Below are 20365 nucleotides of genomic sequence, written 5' to 3'. Positions count from 1 at the left end.
ATTTACATTTTGGCTTACTAAAACTAATTACATTTTGAGAATGATTTTAATCATGTCCACTCCAAAGACCTAAGAAGATAGGATTTAAGAGCTTTTCTTCCTCGTTTCGCAGGACTCAGTTCAGGCAAAGCTATCCAGATTAGAAAGCAGGAGTGGAAGAGTGTATGAGGAATTCAAGTCACTATTCACAAACAGGCTCAATTTTGTCAGTATCTTCCCCAATTCACAAAAGCATGAACTTAAATGCATACAAATTTAAAGCTTTATTTTAGAAGTTAAACATATTTCAAAAAAGCAATCTTTGTATTCTAATTAATATAACCATTAATTAGAATATTGAGGATATTTTCACTTATGATAGTTGAAACCAAAATTTTTTGAGGCCAAAGCAATGAATAATCTTCAGCTCAACAAGAGATGCTTGGCTACCTGAGGATTCTATTTCCCATTCTGTATAAAGAACAACATTCAAAAACTATCACAAAAATTCAGACACCGAAATTATTTAGCTAATAAAAGTTTATGCATTTGGTATACTCTATTTCTTTTTTATATGAAAAAGCACATGTATGTTAAAATAGTTTTGATACAAATGAATTATAAATGTAAAAAAATCAGACTTTGTATTGTAAATGGAGGATGTTTAAAACATTCAGCACACATTTCCTCTTTCTGTAAATTTTTAATTTAGAAAAGCACAAGTTTTTGGACTTCACATCTGCCAACTGATCTCAACTTAAGACTAAATTAGACTCCTTCCCCTCATCAAAAACAAAATCCAGTTTTTCTCCATAACTATAAGTGCCGCTGCTTTTAAAATACTGCCTTTTTCTTAAAATACTTTCTTTTCAATTTCATAAATATTTATTGCTAGCAATATAGCAATTCTTCTTGTTGGGTATTCATGTCTTTTTAAAAAGGTTAGCACTACTCCTAGTATCAAACATAGAGAATACAAACACGAGTTCGACTCATACTTTCTTTAAAAAAAAGTTCATAAATACCACTGCTTGCAACAGGCTATATTTCATCATTCTAAGAAGCACACTTCTTAACTCTAACTCAGGATGTGTCTTATAACTGACATAAGCTCACCATCAGCAGCTGGGCCTTTGGCTCCCAGCTACTTCTCTGGTCCAGGGGGGCACTGCTTCCGCTGCTATTTTTCCAGCCCTTCTTCTCAGCTTGGTCTGCACAGTCCCTCTGGCCAGTGCCCTCTCTCAACTAAGCCAGAGCTTGGGAGGCCTTGGATTGCAAACTGAGGGACTTTAAAAGCAGGCCAGCATGCTGCAGGCCAGGGTGCACAAGTGTGTCATAACCCAGTTCCAACAGGGATGTGACACTTAGCTGGGTGGGCGATGGACTGAGAGAAAGGCACTGTCGCAGAGCTGGCAGTGCTTTAGTGTTCTGAGAAAGTGCCTTATAAAGGGAGAGCATCTTAAATGTGATGAAACACAGTAACTAAAACTACAGCTCAGTCTGTAGCTTCATCTCCAGGGTTCAAGGTGATCTGTGCAGTCTGACCAAAGTTCTTACAGTCCTGTGTAGACCCCTCATCATTAATAGGCACAAAACAGACACCAAATTCACTGTAAGCTGGTCCTCATGCCCAGCCCGCATGTGCACTGCCCCACCCCTGCAATGAGAATAATGTCATATTCTGGAAAAGCAAAACTAAATATAACCAAGTGCTCAAACTTTTATTTTAATTCTTACAAAATACTATAGAAATGAACCCAAACTAAACAGATATGTACATGTACATTATGTACAAAATTTTAAACTTCTGAAAAAGAATCTATAAAATAGATGGTTAAAATAAAAAACAAACAAACTTAAAAAGATTTAAAACCAGGACTATGAAATTGATTTTCTCAAAGTAAAGTAATAGTAATTTTAAATTGCTGGTTGTGGTTGATCTTCTAGGCTTATTTACATGTTTCATTATGGTTGGATATATATAGGAGTTTCTTTTACTTTAGAATATCTTCGGTTTCAGTTTACTTCATCAGATAGTCCCGAGTGTTTTTCCCTTTACACATCTTTCTATATGAGGATATGGCACATGAAGTCACAAATCAACTCCGGTCTTCTTCTTCCTCTTGAGACACAGGTCGGAAAGGCAACGTAGTTTGTCCTCTTTCAGGATCAGACATTCGAAGAATTCTAATCAGTTTACTTGGTGGAAGTGAACTAAAGGAAGCAAAATTAATTATTCCAATCTCCAAGGAAATTTTTTCACATTAAAAAAATTTCTGGGAGTTCCCATCATGGTTCAGCTGTAACGAACCTGACTAGAATCCATGAAGACACAGGTTCAATCCCTGGCCTCACTCAGTGGATTAAGGATCTGGTGTTGCCATGAGCTGTGGCAGACGTGGCTTGGATCCCCCATTGCTCTGGCTGTGGCATAGGCCAGCAGCTGCAACTCCGATCTGACCCCTAGCCTGGGAACTTCCCTATGCCACAGGTGTGGCCCTAAAAAGACCAAAAAAAGTAAAACTATCTCATGAAAATATAAATCTGAATGGCTGTGATCTGCTAATAGAGGGATATGTCTAATAACTGGAATTCTAGGAGAAATATAATTTGCAATAAGGAAATAATTTGTTTTCATTAAAAAAAATTACCTTCCTGCTAAATGCCATGGGTTTTCAGTTTGGAGGAAAAAGAAAATAATAGAGATTTATATATGAACTATTTCTAACCCTTATTCTTTTTGTCTAGCCAGGAAGGAATCACTTGGATATTTCCAGCCACAGTAAATTCCCATGTGATCAAGTGACCACTTCAGAGACAGAATCTCAACCTCAAGTGACACAGAGCCTGACTGACACCTTAGAGATACCCAATAAATGCTGACTAACTTCAGGGTAGAGTTCTTTATTTAAAGACTGGTACCTGTGAGTCACCAGGAAGAGTTAAGACTAGGGAATTCATGAATTGTTTCTTTCGTCTAGTAGAATTACTAGAATTACATTGGGTGGTTATGATAACCACAGAAGTCAGATTCAAAACGTAAGTATTAACAAGTCAGTAATCATATTCAAATGAACTTGCCTCTGTTATTACAGGAGAACACACAAAATTTTAAACATCTAATAAGGAAAAGGTACCTTAAATCTCTGGAACTAGTTTTGGGCTAATTTTTCTTTTACTGGTCATTTATGCAATTGCACTTTTAAAAATGAAGATTATGGAGTTCCCGTCGTGGCACAGCAGAAGTGAATCCAACTAGGAACCATGAGGTTGCGGGTTCAATCCCTGACCTTGCTCAGTGGGTTAAGCATCTGGCACTGCTGTGAGCCGTGGTGTAGGTTGGCAGCTGTGGCTCCGATTGGACCCCTAGCCTGGGAACCTCCATATGCCGTGGGTGTGGCCCTAAAAAGCAAAGATAAAGATTATAAAACATGCGTTTCCCCCTTTTATATACCCGACACATATATATGTGTATATATTCACAGCAGAGTTTTACAAAGTTACCTCATGCTTTGAGGAGTAAGCAAGATAAACTGTCTGAAGCGCTGGGAATCTGCCATCTTGAGTATCATGTCCATGGCAATTCTCCGGTTAACCATATCCTGGGGAACAGAGGCACAAGTCAGAGTGGCTGCCGTGTCAATCATGCTCTCATGAGAGCAGATTCTGCTGGTTATTACAAACCCCCTGAATTTTTATCCAGGGATCATCCACCATCCCATCTATGATGCCAAGCAATTCAAACAGGGAAGGATAATACCTAAAATAATTAGTGGAAAATAACTGAATTACAAATTATCTTCCAGGTAATTTCTATAGTCAAAGTATTTTTTTTTTGTTTGTTTGTTTTTGTCTTTTTTTGCTATTTCTTGGGCCGCTCCTGCGGCATATGGAGGTTCCCAGGCTAGGGGTTGAATCGGAGCTGTAGCCACAGGCCTACGCCAGAGCCACAGCAACGCGGGATCCGAGCCGCGTCTGCAACCTACACCACAGCTCACGGCAACACCAGATCGTTAATCCACTGAGCAAGGGCAGGGACCGAACCCGCAACCTCATGGTTCCTAGTCGGATTCGTTAACCACTGCGCCACGACGGGAACTCCCAAAGTATTTTTAAATATAGTTCCCTGCCTCAAATATATTTAACAGTTAATCAGGAAATAGTCAAAAGATACAACTAGATGTTACAGAATAAATCAAACTTGCACAGTAATAGTTACTCAAGAGAACAGCATCAAAAGTGACTAGCTTCAAACCTATTAAATTGAGCCTCTCCAGTATTCCCTCAATGATTAAGGTGCTGTAAAAACTCTGTCCTCCTTCGCACCCTCTATGGTGTGTGCAATGTGAACCAATGTGATCTTCCGACCAGGGAGCAGGATGAAAGCCTGGGGGAGTGGACAGCAAACAATAACAACAAGCAAGAGGAGAGGAAGGAGCAGAGGGGATTTTAGATGAGGAAGAGACAGAGGGCAGACAATGTGTAACAAGGAAAGAAGAATCACAGACCACTGGTTTCACAGGTCTTGGGGTTGGGAGTGGTAATCTGCCACTAATCCAGGAAAAGAAAGACTTTGAGTGGAAAACAAGTTCCGTCTGAGACAGGCTGAGCATGACATGTGGTTTGCTCATCAGGTGATGTTTAGCAGGCAGCTGGGCACATGGGTCTAGAGGGCAGCAGAATGAGATGCTCAGACTTGGTGGGTACCCAAATGCAGGCAGTAGACTTTGGGACTGCGTGCATGTGTGTGTGTGGAGGCGGGGTGAGTGGAGTAGGTAGAATATGATATCCAAGAACATTAACAACAAAGACGACCGCAAACATTTAAAGGTGCCTGGATTAGGGGAGGCGGACTGGCATGCTGGGAACAAAGAGAAGTGTGAAATGGGTAAGAAGGCACAGTTTGAGGGCTGGAAGATAAGTCTGTGGTGCCAAATCCTTTAAAGAATTCAAGTTCATTGATGATTTTTGCTAAACAAGTTTTGCTCGAGTATTGCCGTCTAAACCCAGATGACAGCAGGTTTAGTAACGAATGAGGCAGGAAGAGGTAAGGAGAATGATGAACAGCAAAGCGGGAGGACTTTCCATGTGCCTGCACACAGAAGCACATTTCCCAGAGCACCTCACTGGAGCCTCACTCTAAGCCTATGGGGTGGGTGATTCATAATCTTATTTTATAGACGCAGAACCTGAGGCCCAAAGGAGAACAGACACTTTATCCAAAGTCACTTGGATAACTGTGACAGAGGCAGGTTAATCTTCAGTTCTTTAACTTTCAAGTCCAATGTTCTTGCTCCCCCTTCTTTTGAAAAGTGTGGCTGTGCAACATGGGAGAGAACAAACTGGTGAGTGGTGAGAGCTGAAGCCAGGGTGGTGAGCTGGTTATACTTCCATGTTAAAACGGAAGAGGGAAATAAACTAGAGAAAAGGCTGAAATCTAGGACAGGGTCCCTGACAGTGTGCAAAGAATGGTAATTTTCTAGTTCTTCTCTACACTTAACACAGGCGAAGTGTCAGAGCAGGATCTTTTCTATTACGGGTAAAACTAATTCCTTCCCTAATTTGTATCCCAAACAATCAAAAAAAATTAAGAGAATTTAAAAGTTAACACTACCATGTAGACATCAAACTCATCCAGGCATCTGAAAGGAGATTCGGCAATGGACCAAAGAGAAAGAATGAAGCAAACCGTGGAAAAAGAACGTTCACCGCCAGATAAAGACCTCATGTCATTGAAAGCGGCTTTGCTTCCCTCTCCAGGCTGAACCTTGAATGAGTAAACAAAAAACAAAGTATAGAAAATCAGATTAATTTATTTACAAAAAAGATTAGCTAGCAATAGAAGGATGGATTTATAGTAAAAACAAACAAAACAAAATCACGTGGTGATGTGAAAATGACATCTATTCCATTTAAAATATTTTACAGTAAAACACTGAGCTGTGTAGGTGGGTTTTTGTTTTATTATAACATAATCAAATTGAAAACATTTCCTCACCATAACCAGATCTAACATAAATCTACCAAAATTCGAAAGGCTTAATAATAAAAGTGCCAATGTTTGGCAAAGGTTAGTGATCAAAATAAGTTATTTAAACTAGTTTTCCCATTATAGTTTTTTCCCCCCTCTCTAGCTTTATTGAGATAAAACTGGCATATAACATTGTTTAAGGTACACGGCATAATTTGAAATACATATACACAATGATTACCACAATGAGGTTAGTTAACACATCCATCAACTCACATAACTACCTTTTTGGGGGGTTGGTGGTGAGCATTTTTGAGATCTACTCTCTGAGCAACTTTCAAATGCACAATATAGTATTTGTACCGGCATAAAAAGAAACAAAGACTGATGGAAGAGAACCAAAAGCCCAGAAATAAATTCATGTATATACAGTCAACTAATATTTGACAAAGGAGCCAAGATACACAACAGGGAAAGGACAGTCTCTTGGATAAATTGTGCTGGGAAAACTGGATACCCACATGCAAAAGAATGAAACTGGATTCCTATCTTACACCACTCGAAAATCAGCTCAGACTGGATTAAAGACTTAAACAGAAGACCTAAAATTGTAAAACTCCTAGAAGAAAATATAAGAAAAGATCTATTTACCTTAAATACCTTGTACCCTATGATCATCCTTACCCATCTCCTCTATCCCCTCACTGCTGGCAAATACCATTCTACTCTGTTTCCATGAGTTTGGCTTTTCTAGATTTCACACATAAGTGAGATCATACTCTATTTGTCTTTGTCTGACTGACTTCACTTAGCAATGCCTTCAGGATTCATCCATGTTGTTGCAGTCGGCAGGATTTCCTTCTTTTTCTTATGGCTGAATAGTAATCCATTGTGTGTGTATGCACATATATGCACACATATTCATATATGACATACACACACCACATTTTCTTTACCCATTCATGTGTCAACCGACACTTGGGTTGTTTCTATGTCCTGGCTATTGTAAATAATGCTACAGTGAACATAGGGGTGCAGCAATCACTGAGATAGTGACTTTATTTCCTTTGGATATACATACAGAATTGCTGAATGACATGGTAGTTCTAGTTTTAATTTGCTGAGGAACCGCCATACTGTTTTCCATAGTGTCCACACCAATCTTATATTCCCAGTGACAGCAAACAGAGGTTCCCCTTCCTTCAAATCCTTGCCAGCATTTGTTTTCTCTTTTGGACAATAGCCCTTCTAGCAGGTGTGAGGTGATATCTCATTGTGGTTTTGCTGATCATGAGTGACGGTGAACACCTTCTCATGTACCTGTTGGCCATCTGTCTTCTTTGGAAAAATGTCATTCAGGTTCTTCGCCAATTTTAAAATTGGATTGTTTGTTTTGCTATTGAGTTGTATGAGTTCCTTATGTATTTTGGATATTAACTCTCTATCAGATACATGGTTTGCAAATATTTCCTCCTATTCTGTAGGCTGCCTTTTTTTTTTTTTTTTCTTTGGTCTTTTCAGGTCCTCACCCGTGGCACATGGAAGTTCCCAGGCTACGGGTGGAATTGGAGCTACAGCTGCCAGCATATACCACGGACACATACACACAGGATCCAAGCCGCATCTGGGACCTACACCACAGCTCATGGCAACACTGGATCCTTAACCCACTGAGCGAGGCCAGAGAATGAACCTGTATCCTCATGGATACTAGTCAGATTCATTAACTGCGGAGCCACAATGGACCTCCCTGTAGGGTGCCTTTTTATCAATTCTTTTGGTGAGCAAAGGCTTTTTAGTTTGATGTAGTTCTACTTGTCTATTTTTGCTTTAGTTGCTTGTGCTTTTCAAAGCCAAAAATATTATTGACAAGACCAATGTCAAGGATCTTCTTTCTTATGTTTTCTTCTGGGAGTCTTATGGTTTAAGTCCTTAATCCATTTCAAGTAGACTTTTATGAGTGGTTCTAAGACAGAGATCCAGAGTTCCCGTCATGGCTCAGTGGTTAATGAATCCGACTAGGAACCATGAGGTTGCAGGTTTGATCCCTGGCCTTGCTCAGTGGGTTAAGGATCTGGCGTTGCCGTGAGCTGTTGTGTAGGTCACAGATGCAGCTCGGATCCCACATTGCTGTGGCTCTGGCATAGGCCGGCAGCCACAGCTCTGATTAGACCCCTAGCCTGGGAATCTCCATATGCCGTGGGTGTGGCTACAGAGAAGACCAAAAAAAAAAGAGACAGAGATCCAGTTTTCTCAACACAACTTACTGAGGAGACTATCCTTTCCCCCATAATATGTTCTTGGCTCCTTTGTCAAATATTAGTTAGCCTTATATGCACAGGCTTATTTCCGGGCTCTTGATTCTGTTCCACTGGTCTATGTGTTTATTTTTATGCCAGTAGTTCACTGTTTTGATTGCTACAACTTAGTAACAAAGTTTGAAATCAGGACATGTGAAGCCTCCAGCTCGTTCTTTTTTCTCAGGATTGCTTTAGTTATTAGGGTCTTTTGAGGTTATGTATGAATTTTAGGATTGTTTTTTCTTTCTGTGAACAATGCCTTTGGAATCTAGATAGGGACAGCACCGAATCTACAGATAGCTTTGACAATATGGGCATTTTAACAGTTAATTCTTCTGATTCATATACAAGGGTTATCTTTCCATTCATTTTTATTTTTAATTTCTTTCATCAATGTCTTATAGTTTTCACTGTATAGATCTTTCATTTCTTTAAATTTATTCCTAAATATTTCATTGTTTTTGATGCTACTGTAAATGGGATTTTTTTTGTCACATTTTTAAGTGCCAAGATAACCTTTCATTACTTGAATTATAGTGACATCTAGTGGTTAAACTGCTTTAAAATTAATTACTGAAAGTCAAAAGATATAGGACCAACTTAAAACAGGCTCTCACGTGGCCAAAAAACAGCAGCAATGAATTGAAATGCATAAATTTAAAAAATTTCTTGAGGAGTTCCCACTGTGGCTCAGAGGGTTAAGAACTCGACAGTCTCCATGAGAATGAGGGTTTGATCCTGGGCCTTGCTCAGTGGGTTAAGGATCTGGCATTGGTGCAAGATGCAGCATAGGTCACAGAAGCAGCTCAGATCAGGTGTAGCAATGGCTGTGGCGTAGGCCTGCAGCTGCAGCTCTAATTCGACCCTTAGCCTGGGACCTTCCATATGCCACTGCATGTGGCCATAAAAAGAATAAGTAAATAAAAATAAGTGAGTGATCATGGGAACAATAAAAAAAGCGATTAGTGAGATAATGCTTTTATATGATTTCCTGAGAACACAGTATAAATGAACTTGGAAGGAATTCTATTTCATTTTGACAGAATTCCAGATTTTTTATACACACACACACACACACACACACGCGCGCGCGTGCACGCTCAGGGTGAAAAAACAGAGTACCAACCAGTTTTATCATGTGTTTTAACAGACACATTCTACAAACAACTATTTGAAAAGTTATATGGTTCTCAAATGAGCATTTGCTTATTTTTTAATCTTCTAAGGGTTATTTAAAAAAACTCTGAATTTAAACTTAACACTGAAATTTTATATTTACCATCAAAGTCTGAATCCTCTATGAAAATCCAAGTGAAAAGGCAACATTAACATAAGCAGCAAAACGCCAAGCCAAACCAACTCAACACAAAAAAAAGTCATCATAAAAGAACCAAGTTACAGAATGCAGTCTTTTGCACCAAAACTGCATTTTTCTATCAGTCTAATAAATGAAGCCCCAGATAAATCATGGAGATCTAAATTTGCTCCCTGGTTCTATTGGTAAATCTATCATGGGACTTCAGGCTCAGTTTTCTTGTTTGTAAAATGAAGACTACCTAACTTAAAAATTCTTAATGTAATAATATTCTTTTGATTAATGGGGACATTGATGGTTTCAGTTGTCTTGTATTGCTACAGTTCTAGAAACAGATTATCCAAACACCTAATACTTTTTTTTTCATTTTTATTAAAAAAACACAAAGCTTAGGTGTTCAGTTTAAATAACTTTGACATGTACATACACACACACATACATCCAAGTAACTATTTCTCAGATGAAGACAGAACATTTCTAGCATCTCAGCAGATTCCCTGTATCCTCTCCCAGTCACTACCAACTCCTAAAAGGTAACCACTATTATGACTTTAATCACCGTAGATGAATTTTACTGGTTTCTAAATAGTTCTGAAAAGTGGAATTGTTTTAATAGACCCTGCAAGACAGGTTTCCAGATTAGTTCTGCAATATTATACTTCTGTTAGCAAGGAATGAACCTTAAAAATCCACACACTCAGGAACACAAGGTATTATCAGTCTTGCTGATTTTGGTCAGGCTAACAGGAGTGTGATAGTAATTTATTATGGTACAAACTTGCATTTCTCTGATGATCACTGATACTGAGTACTTTTTCAGGTGCCTACTGGCCACTTGGTGTATTAATGAAGTTCCTTGGTATATTAATAAGTTAAAATTTATCTAATTTTAAATGCACTGCCATTCTTTTTCTTAATTATTATTATCTTTAAAAAATGTTAGATATGTATCCTTTTTTGTATATGTGTGTTGCAAACTATTACTTATTCTAAGTATTAAAACGGAAGTATAATATTTATGACAACTAAAAGTACTAAGCAAATATTCGAAAAGTTTATTTAGTGGGTAGTTGCTCTTGACATACTGACTACATGATTTTTAACGCTATATCCCACACTTCCTCCTTTAATTGCATGTGACTATGAAAGAATCTGCACGCAGAGACTCACAAAGTTGAAAGTGGTGGCTTTGTTTCTACAGAAGGGGCTAAATATAAGAATACCTTTCAAAATAAGCGGTACAAAGACAATCACGTGGGGTAGAATATTCACTGAGAATTTTTTTCTTGGTTTCCTATAGTGAGACCAGAGAATATGGACTTTCTATAATGTCTCACATAAATGCTGTAAGGATTATAAGAAAGAATGAGTGGCATGAAAATAAAAGGTAAATATCTGTCAATGAAAACAAAATTCCTAATTATCAGCATAAGAAAATAATGAAGTTGTATGGAAAAAAAAAAAAAAAAAAAGCTAAACTAGTAACTTCAGTCAGTAAAATTATTTAAATTTTGAATACTCGGCAAATACTATCTTAACAATAGGTTCTTCTATTTTCCCAATGACAACAGGGGTAAAAACTTACCCATCTATCATCAAAAAGAAAGGCGGCAGCTAATTCCCCAAATGATTAAATGCAAAGAGTTAGGATACTTACTGATATAGTAAGAGTTTCATTCTTGTGGTCAAAATTCATTTTTCCACAATAGGCCCGCTGAGATAATAAGTTGTCAAAGTATAATTTGCATCGTAAAGTCAAACACCTTGAAAAAAGAAATTGGGAACATTAAGAAGAATACAAAGATACCGAACTGTATATTCATCATGATCTTTTAAACAGCAATGTAAGACCGGACGAATATATGCCAAGATGTTAACATTGGGTGAATTTTAGGTGATTTTTGCCCATGTCTTTATATTTTGTTCATGTCTCCACATTTCTACCACCCCATTTCCTTTTATAATAAACATAAAGTAATTCCATCCCAGGTACAATAAAACCCATTATATTTTAGCCAGTCCACAGGAATCTACTGATTATTCAATGTATTTATATCACCCTATACAGAAGACATAAATCTTGTCCTTGAGAGGACTGCCCTCTAGAAGTGTCAAAGAGAATGATAAACAGCCTATTCACTTGCCTGTTTCCCTTTAACTTTATAGCAGCAAAAGGGCGAGCGCAATCTCCACATCACGTTGTGTCTGTGATACCTTACACGCTGCCTCACAGCGCAAACTCCACTTATTTATCAGATGGCACTCTGCTGTAAGGAAGACCTTTCTTGTTTTCCTCAATTATTTATTTACTTACTACCCTTCTATTTATAAAGATTTAGTCACAGATTCTTACTTTATTCATTGGGTTACCACCCATTACTGTTCTTATTAATTTGGGTCTTCAAATTGTCCCAGTTTTGCCAATGGGAGCTCCTAAAAGCTGCCTCTTACGCTCTTTCATCATGACTACATTTTGGGGGGGCACTTCCTTACTTTCTGGTGTATCAAGAGGCTCATCAGTACCTTCTCTGCTCAGATCTGATATCATCAGCCATTTTTCCAAGGAGCCTTGATTCCTTTTGGTGAGAAATGGTATTTAGAAAATAAGATCTGGGTAACAGGTGACTAGCTATTTTTCTTAACATCTTTGTTTCTTGATGAGTCTTAGGTTCTTTTCTTCAGAATAGCTATCATTTTATTCTTTTCCCTCTCAATTCCCTTTCTATACTGTATTAAATCTCCACATTAGAAAATGCCAAGAGCTTGGGTTTTCTTTTGCTGCCACAACAACTACTGCTAGCTGGTTTTCAGAATTTACTGTTAACTTTTCTACCTTTCAATACAGACATGTATTCTTCAAGTGCTTCCAGTCATGGGGTGTCTAAAAGAGACTGTCCATGTGAAACGGCAAGGTTATAGAGATAAAACTGTTAAAAATTTTGACCATTTTTTACTGTACTCCCAAGACTGTATAAATAATACAAAACATACCATAAACAATATAAATATCATATACAAGTATTATATATGATATATGTATATGTGTGTGATATATGTATATAAATATTGTATATGATATATGCATATATATGCATATAAAATATAAGCAATATAAAACACAGAGATAATAAACTATAAGACCAATGCTTTTACAGAAAATACTTTATATATATAAAATTTCTAATTAATGATATAAAAACAAATCTACTGCTTCTTGAAAAGGTATAGTAATAGGCATTAGATTTATTCTTCTGAGTGAAACAACTAGAGAACTGGACAAAATGTATGAAATGAGCTTTCAGACCCTGGATATCAGACACTGCCGGCAGTTCAGCCAAAAGGATCTCTGAAAGATGGGAAACAAACAGATCGAGCCCAGGGGATGTCCCCAAATTACTGCTTCTGTTAAGAGTAAAAGGGAGTGGAAAGCCAAGCAGAGCCTAGAGGTCTCCTGGTTTGAGAAGCCAGAGCTGGGGGCTTGGCGAGGCCAGGGCCGCTCCGGCTCAGGAAGCAGAGTCCAGAGAAGAAAGGGCAGCACAGAGAGAACTCTAGAGAACCCAGAGAGGCTGGGCGAGCCTCGGGCTGAGTCCCTTCCTCGTCAGTGCTGGTGTGAGGACACTGCCCAAGACTGGTAAGAGAAACACCCCAAAGCAGCAGAAACAATCCCGAGGTCACCCAGAGCCAGGACTAGTTCACATTCCCACAGGCACGAGTGGAATATAACTCACAGGGTATCAGTAGAGCACTCAGAAGAGCACGGGTTCACAGGTAGAATAAAATTGGTCCTTGACCAAAGCCTGCTCTGGTCTCACCTAAAAACTTAAAAGCAGCCTCAAAAGGATAAAATTAAAAACTCTTTAATTCAAGTCCTAATAACATGCTTATAAAACTGAAACACACATTTCAAAAACTAACCTACAGTTTAGTTAAGGAATATGGTCAAACATGCAAAGCCTGTTTCTCATCATGGCTTCATCTGACTTCCCCATATGTACTAGAGCTCACTAAAATTTTTTTTCCTATGGTCTTAAGACTGTACTTTTTGGTATAAAGGCAGATAAAATCATGTTACTAAGGGAATGCCATAGGGAAATTTGAGGTTAGGTAGAACGATTAGGGCTGCTTTGGATTCAAGTATATAAAGGGTCAACCCTGGTTTATTTCTCTTGTGATTTTTAGCTGGGATCAATCTATTCCTGTGAGTCTGCATGTTTCTGGGTATGTTGATAATATTGTTTCACTGATCTGTATTCATTCATTCAATCAATATATATCAAGTTCCTACTGTATTTCGGGCACAGTAGTAGGTACTGGGGATACAGCAGCAATAACAAAACAGATTCTGCATCCACACAGCTACAACTTTCCCGCAGATCATGGTAAATCAACTGAGAAACTAAACAGATCCCATGGAAACTTGCATCCCTCAAGAACATGCAATGTTCAAGAGTGAAAGAGGCTGTTTCAGGAACCAACGAGCTCCAAAGGAAGCAGAGTCTGAACAGCCATCCTTGAGTTTTCCAGTAATCTAATGTAGTGAAGGTTAAAAAAGATTGCTATAAACGTCCCTTCAAATCCAGAATTCTCTGGTTAATTTTAGGATCCCAGACACTAAACATTTTTTTTTTCCCAAACGAATCATGCAAGTTGTTTTAATTTAATATATTACTCTTTCTAAAGGAGAATGTGATTAACAACAGCAACAAAAGAGCCAAAAATGTAGACGTGGTAATATTTCTTAATGTACTTACCTTCTAAATTGTTGATATGTTTTGTATCTATGAGTCATTATTTCTTCCAGTAATTTAATAAACCTTTTTAAAGTCCTTACTTTGTTATCCAGATCAAGATAGGTTTCTTTTGCTTCTTGATACTGCCTATTTTATGAATAAAATATTAAGTAAATAAATACCAGTCACTGAAACATAAAGTAAAATCTCAAATACATTTAATACTACGAACAGGGAATGTAGGGAGTGCTGAGGGGCCCAGTAGAAGCAGATTTCATAAATCTCAAGACAAAATACGCTATTAGAATGACAGTGTATTCTGACTGGGGAGAGCTGTAAGACTGTTTGGGCAGAAACAAAGTCCAAGCCCCAGAGAAAACAAAGAAAGGGGGTGAGGAAATGCCCAAATGGGGCCCGGAGTGGCTGATCTTAAGAGAATGCCAGCAAATACAGACCTTCTAAAAAGGAAGGGATCACACTGGAAGGCGAGAAACATTCCCCTTAGTGACAGACGCCAAGCAGGAACAGAAGAACACAGGGTGAGCATTAGGGTCCCCCACCTCAGCCTCAACAAGGCAAGGTCAAAGAGGTCAAAGAAGCAGGGCTGTGGAGTGTAACAGCTCATTGCTTAGCAAGGGAAAGAAAGATCCTGATGAAGTATGAAGAGCAAAGCCTGGCCACAGCTCTCAGTTATCTGCCCTATCCTCCTTCAAATGTCAAGCCGAGGAAAATTCAACTAATTAAAAATATGATTAACAAAAAAAGCACAAGACATCCATACGAAGATATTTATAGGGGGGAAAAAAGGAGCTGGGAAAGAGCTGTGAAATTCTCCCTAAAGACAACAAAAACTTGTTAGAACAATGCTGCCAAAAGTAGATTAAAATTATAATTGAACAGCATAAATTAAAGCAATAGAAAACAAAACATGAGACAAGTGCTCCCAGGAAAGAATACCTCAAAGCAGAAATGTAAGAATAGATAAAGCTAACAGATAGGTAAAACAACAAAAAGTCACAACCAAACAAGAGGAGGAGAAGCAAAAACTTGCAGAACTGAAGTGGGGTCACTGAAGTGTAGACAAAACAAAAACAAAAACACAAAGCTATGAAGACAAAATGAGATGATGCATGGGGCAAACAGCCAACACAGAAAACATCAACAGACACAGAGATCAGAAATGAGAAAAGCAAACAAAAAAAGGGGAAAAAACAGATAGAATGGTTAGACAAAAGAAAACTAAAAGCAACAAAGGATATGCAACACTTGTATAACTGAAGACCTCAAAAAAGAAAACTAAACAACAGAACAGAAAATATTTGAAAATAAAAGAAAACATCTAAGAAACAAGACAAATCTACATAAGAGCACTGTGGGAGTTCCCACTGTGGTTCAGCAGATTACCAACCCAACTATTATCCATCCATGAGGTTGTGGGTTTGATCCCCGGCCTTGTTCAGGGGGTTAAGGATCTGGCATTGCTGTGACCTGTGGTGTAGAGATCACAGACATAGCTCCGAGCCTACACTGCTGCAGCTGTGGCACAGACTGGCAGCTGCAGCTCCCATTTGGCCCCTAGCCTGGGAACCTCCATATGCCATAGGTGTGGCCGTAAAAAAGAAAAAAAAAGGCAAAAAAAACGCTATGTATACCAAGGTTAGGATCAAAGAACTTGACATTATGGTTAAGTTAGAGAATTTAACATATGAAAATCATAAGTAGATACTCAAGAGAAAAAAGATTTTACACTAGGCTAAATTTTCTTTCAAACTCAAAAGTTAGAGACAAAAGAAATATAAATAAATGGTCCTTAAGACATGAAAAGATGTTAACTACATTCAGAAGTGAAATGCAAATTAAAATTACACTGAGGTATATATATATTTTAAAGGAAATATATCCATCAGCAAAAAGAATCTAAGAAAATAACAAACTATTTAGGCTGTAAGGAAACAAGCACTCATTGCTGATGGGAGTGAAAAAAAGGATAAGCCCTAGAAAGAGGAATCTGCCAAAATGGAGTTTACCCTATTAAAACACACACACACACACACACACACACACACACACACACAAAACACCTCTAAATACAGACAAAATGATGCACGTACAAAATTATTTCTTGTGCACCATTTATAACAGCAAAAGATTAAGTTAAAACTTAAAAACTCAACCATCTACCAGTAGGGGAGCGTTAAATACTGTGAAACACACACACACACAAAAACAATGAGAAAATACCTATGTAATGACATGGAAAGATCTACAAAATACATTATTCAGTCAAAGAAAGCAACCTCTCCTGGGATAGACCATGATGGAAAATATTAAAAAAAAAAGTATAGATGTTTATGACTGAGTCACTTTGCTGTATAACAGAAATTGGCACAATACTGTAAACCAACTATACTTTAATAAATAAACAAAATATATTAACAAAGAAAGTAACCAAAAACATTTATACAGTGTGCTTTTCATATCTGCAAGGATAAAAAATAATAGACACTCATATCTTGCATTTGCATAAGAAACACTGAAAGCATATTTAATAATTAGATAAGTAAAAGTAAAAAGCTTTTCATTGCCTGCCTTTTTATACTCTTCCCCTTTTCTTCCCAGTGTTTTTGAAAACAGTATCACTCCTCTTCCCTGCCTTGTTTTTTTGGTCTTCTTTAGGGCCTCACCCTCAGTATATGGAAGTTCCCAGGATACGGAGGTCGAATCGGAGCTGGAGCCTATGCCACAGCCACAGCAATTCGAGATCCAAGCCGTGTTTGCGACCTACACCACTGCTCATGGCAACACCGGATCCCTAACCCCACTGAGCGAGGCCAGGGATCGAACCCGTGTCCTCATGGATGCTAGTCGGGTTCGTTAACTGCTGAGCCATGACGGGAACTCCTCAAACTGGTGTTTTTAAGGCCCTTAACATAAACTGCCATAATGGTTTTCAGAAGGGCCTGTTAACAATAACATCTAACATACTATGTATTTTATATTTTCTGTTTATTATGGGTTATCTCATTTAATCTTCATAACTCAATATGGTAATTACTATAATTATACCTATTTTATAGATGAGAAATATAAGGTTCAGGGAGATTTTAGATAACTCTCCGAAATCACTTTAGTAGGTAACAGAATTGCAATTCAAACAGAGGTTCTCTTGCTTCAGAATCTGTGCTCTAAAGATACTAGAGCTTCCATTTTCACTAGTAATATAAAAATATCCATTTCACTGAAATCCAGCTGACATGAAATATGTTTTTTCATCTGTTTATACAAATGATTCCTAATTGTTTTAATTTGCATTTATTTGATTACTTGTGAAACTGAATATTCTCACATCTATGTGAATCTTATAGATAAAAAAATTGGCATTTATATTAAAATGTCATTCTATAATAAGTTCTGTAGTAATTCTGAAGGAAAAATAGTTTATTATTAATAATACATGTATGAAAGACTAGTTTAGCTATAACTATACACCAAAGCAACAATCTATCCAAATTTAAGATTTATACACAAACATTATTTTTTGTCTCAACAATATATATATGGATAATATCATAAAGTAGAAAAACTAGCCATCGCTTACCTCATTATTTCCTCTCGATCTCCATGACTAGCATGTTCTGCCTGTATCTTCTGTCTTAATCTATTAATTTCTTTGTCTAGAATTGATGCAGATTTTTTTACTTCTATCCGCTCTGGGCAGATTTGTCTTGCTTGTGACATTTTCTCCTAAGATAACAGATGTTTAACTTTAAAACTCTTCTTTGATATTACAATTCACTGTACTACTTGTGCCAAAATATGCAAAGTAAAATTCTGAACTTGTGTTTAAGAAATTTATTTTAACTACATTTAATATCAATGTCGTTTCTCTCAGCTTTATATTCAGAATACATTCCAGAGCCATCAAAAATCTTCAAGAGAAAATTGCATTAGTGTATACAACTTTAAGAATTTGTAAGATCTCCACAACTTACTAGCGAAACAAATGTCAAGCAGCAATTATGAAAAGTTTGGCATCCAGGGTCCTCAGGTCAGACACAGTTTTCCGTGCGTTTTAGTACCCAGTATTTATATTCACAGCATTCATATAGTAAATCTTAAACAGGCAAGGCAGTGGGTTAAAGAGTTTAAATTATTTTCCTAAGACAGGTAAAAGCAAAGCTATAGTCCATTTCCAACTGTGGCTTACAGTTGTCAGCAAGGGTTATCTAGAAAGTGGGAGCCGAACTCCAGCCCAGCTCACACCAAAGTTACTCAGAGGCAGGAGTGCCTTTTTCTGACATAAAGTGGCTATGCACATGCCAAGCTGGGCATTTAAAGAGCTCTTTTAGAGGATGGAGTGCCATTTTCCAAAGCACTCAGAGGCAGGAACTGCCACAGTCCTGTCTACATCTATGTCATGTAGGACTACGAAGCCCCCATACTTTGAGAGTCCCTAAGTCTTTCGTCTGTTTACTCACCTAAAACAGCTGTTACTTCATACAAAACAGACATTCATCAGATAACTCGTCTATGTTTGGAAACATGACATAAAGAAAAATACCTTAATAATTATGACTAAGGTTGTAAACGAAACATTAAAAAAGATGGATAACCTCTAGTTCTTTTTCTTTCATATCTAGCTCCCGTTTCTTTTTATTTAAAGTATCCAAATGTTCTTTTTGCTTGTCTTCATAATGCCGCTTCCCACGTTTTTGGTTATCCACTTCAGAATCGGCAAGGTTTAATTCATCCTGTTTAAATAAAACCAAAATAATCTATAAAGAAAAGATTGCTTTAAAAAATCATCAACATAGATATAAACTAACTGACAACTCAGTAAAGAGGACAGGATAATGCTGCTTAAAGAGGCAAGTGTTAAGGGGCTCAGGTCTGTGTCTCAGTAGAAGTGAGGTGTTCCCCAGATTAAGAAGTCACATTATCATCTTCTAGTTCTTAAATGAAGTCTCCGTTTATTATGACGTTTTCAACTTTATTTTGGTAAACAAGGTAGCTTCATGAGAAGCCACATTAGCCTGAAAAGACTTAAAAACAATGCAAGTGATAGAAGTTACAAAGGTAACTGACAGAGAAGCCAAAGGGGTCAATTACATCAGGAAAGATTTGTGCTGGTTAATCGTTTCTCCTAAGCAACTTTAGAAAGACTTGACTTATAAACTTGGATGAAAAGAACTATGGGTGTTGATGTTCTTTTCTCCACGTTTATCATGGTTTTTGCTTTGTCCTTGTATATTTAACAAATTAATGCCCAAGGTAATATCAAAGTTAAAACTAAAAAGGAACCGAAAGAGTATTTCCTGTAACTTCATTTTGTTGTTGAAACAGAGACCTAGAGATATTAAAAAGAGACAGTGGCATTCACCTTGGTTTTGGGGTGAGGACTAAAATGGATTAGATCTAAAGTTAAACTCTGTAGCCCTAAATCTGTAGAATTTCTAACCTTCAAGAAAGCACAGCCTTTAAAGAAATAGACTTAACGATTCACAATAGCCAAGACATGGAAACAAATGTCCACTGACAGATGACTGGATTAAGAAGGTGTGGTACATAATACAATGGACTACTACTCAGCCATAAAAGGGAACAAAATAATGCCATTCACAGCAACATGGATGCAACTGGAGATAATCATACTAAGTGAAGTCAGAAAGAGAAAGACAAACACCATATGATGTTACTTATCTGCAAAATCTAAAATATGGCACAACCCCATCTACAAAACAGAAAGAGACTCACAGACATAGAGAACAAACTTGTGGTTGCCAAGGGGGAGTGAGACAGACTGGGAGTTTGGGGTTAATAGACACAAACTATTACAGTTAGAATGGATAGACAACAAGGTCCTACTGTTTAGTACAGAAAACTATATGCAATCTCCTGGGATAGACCATGATGGAAAAGAATATAAAAAAAGAATGTATATATGTATGTATGTATAACTAAGTTATTTGCTATATAGTTATTTGCTATATAGCAGAAATTGGCACAACATTGTAAATCAATTACACTTTAAAAAAAAAAAAAAGAAAAAAAAGGCTAAGATGCTAGAAGG

The 20365-nt window shown here is 37.4% G+C and overlaps 1 protein-coding gene across 1 annotated transcript in view; it reads right to left on the bottom strand.

Annotated features, from left to right (window-relative positions):
- SMC6 (structural maintenance of chromosomes 6) overlaps positions 245–20365 on the bottom strand; it is a 73614-nt gene continuing 53493 nt past the window's right edge. Inside the window, exons 21-27 of the mRNA XM_003125342.4 lie at positions 18909–19046; positions 17894–18039; positions 14317–14442; positions 11223–11328; positions 5594–5746; positions 3484–3581; positions 245–2193 (exon numbers count right to left, since the gene is read on the bottom strand). Coding sequence (XP_003125390.1) covers positions 2079–2193; positions 3484–3581; positions 5594–5746; positions 11223–11328; positions 14317–14442; positions 17894–18039; positions 18909–19046 — 882 coding nt within the window. The 3' untranslated portion in view covers positions 245–2078. The remainder of the gene's footprint in view (positions 2194–3483; positions 3582–5593; positions 5747–11222; positions 11329–14316; positions 14443–17893; positions 18040–18908; positions 19047–20365) is intronic.

The sequence above is a fragment of the Sus scrofa genome, chromosome 3 (assembly GCF_000003025.6).
Source record: "Sus scrofa isolate TJ Tabasco breed Duroc chromosome 3, Sscrofa11.1, whole genome shotgun sequence".
Taxonomy (NCBI): Eukaryota; Metazoa; Chordata; class Mammalia; order Artiodactyla; family Suidae; genus Sus; species Sus scrofa.
The sequence above is the reverse complement of the archived record's forward strand: the minus strand, read 5'-3'. Positions and strand labels throughout refer to the sequence as shown.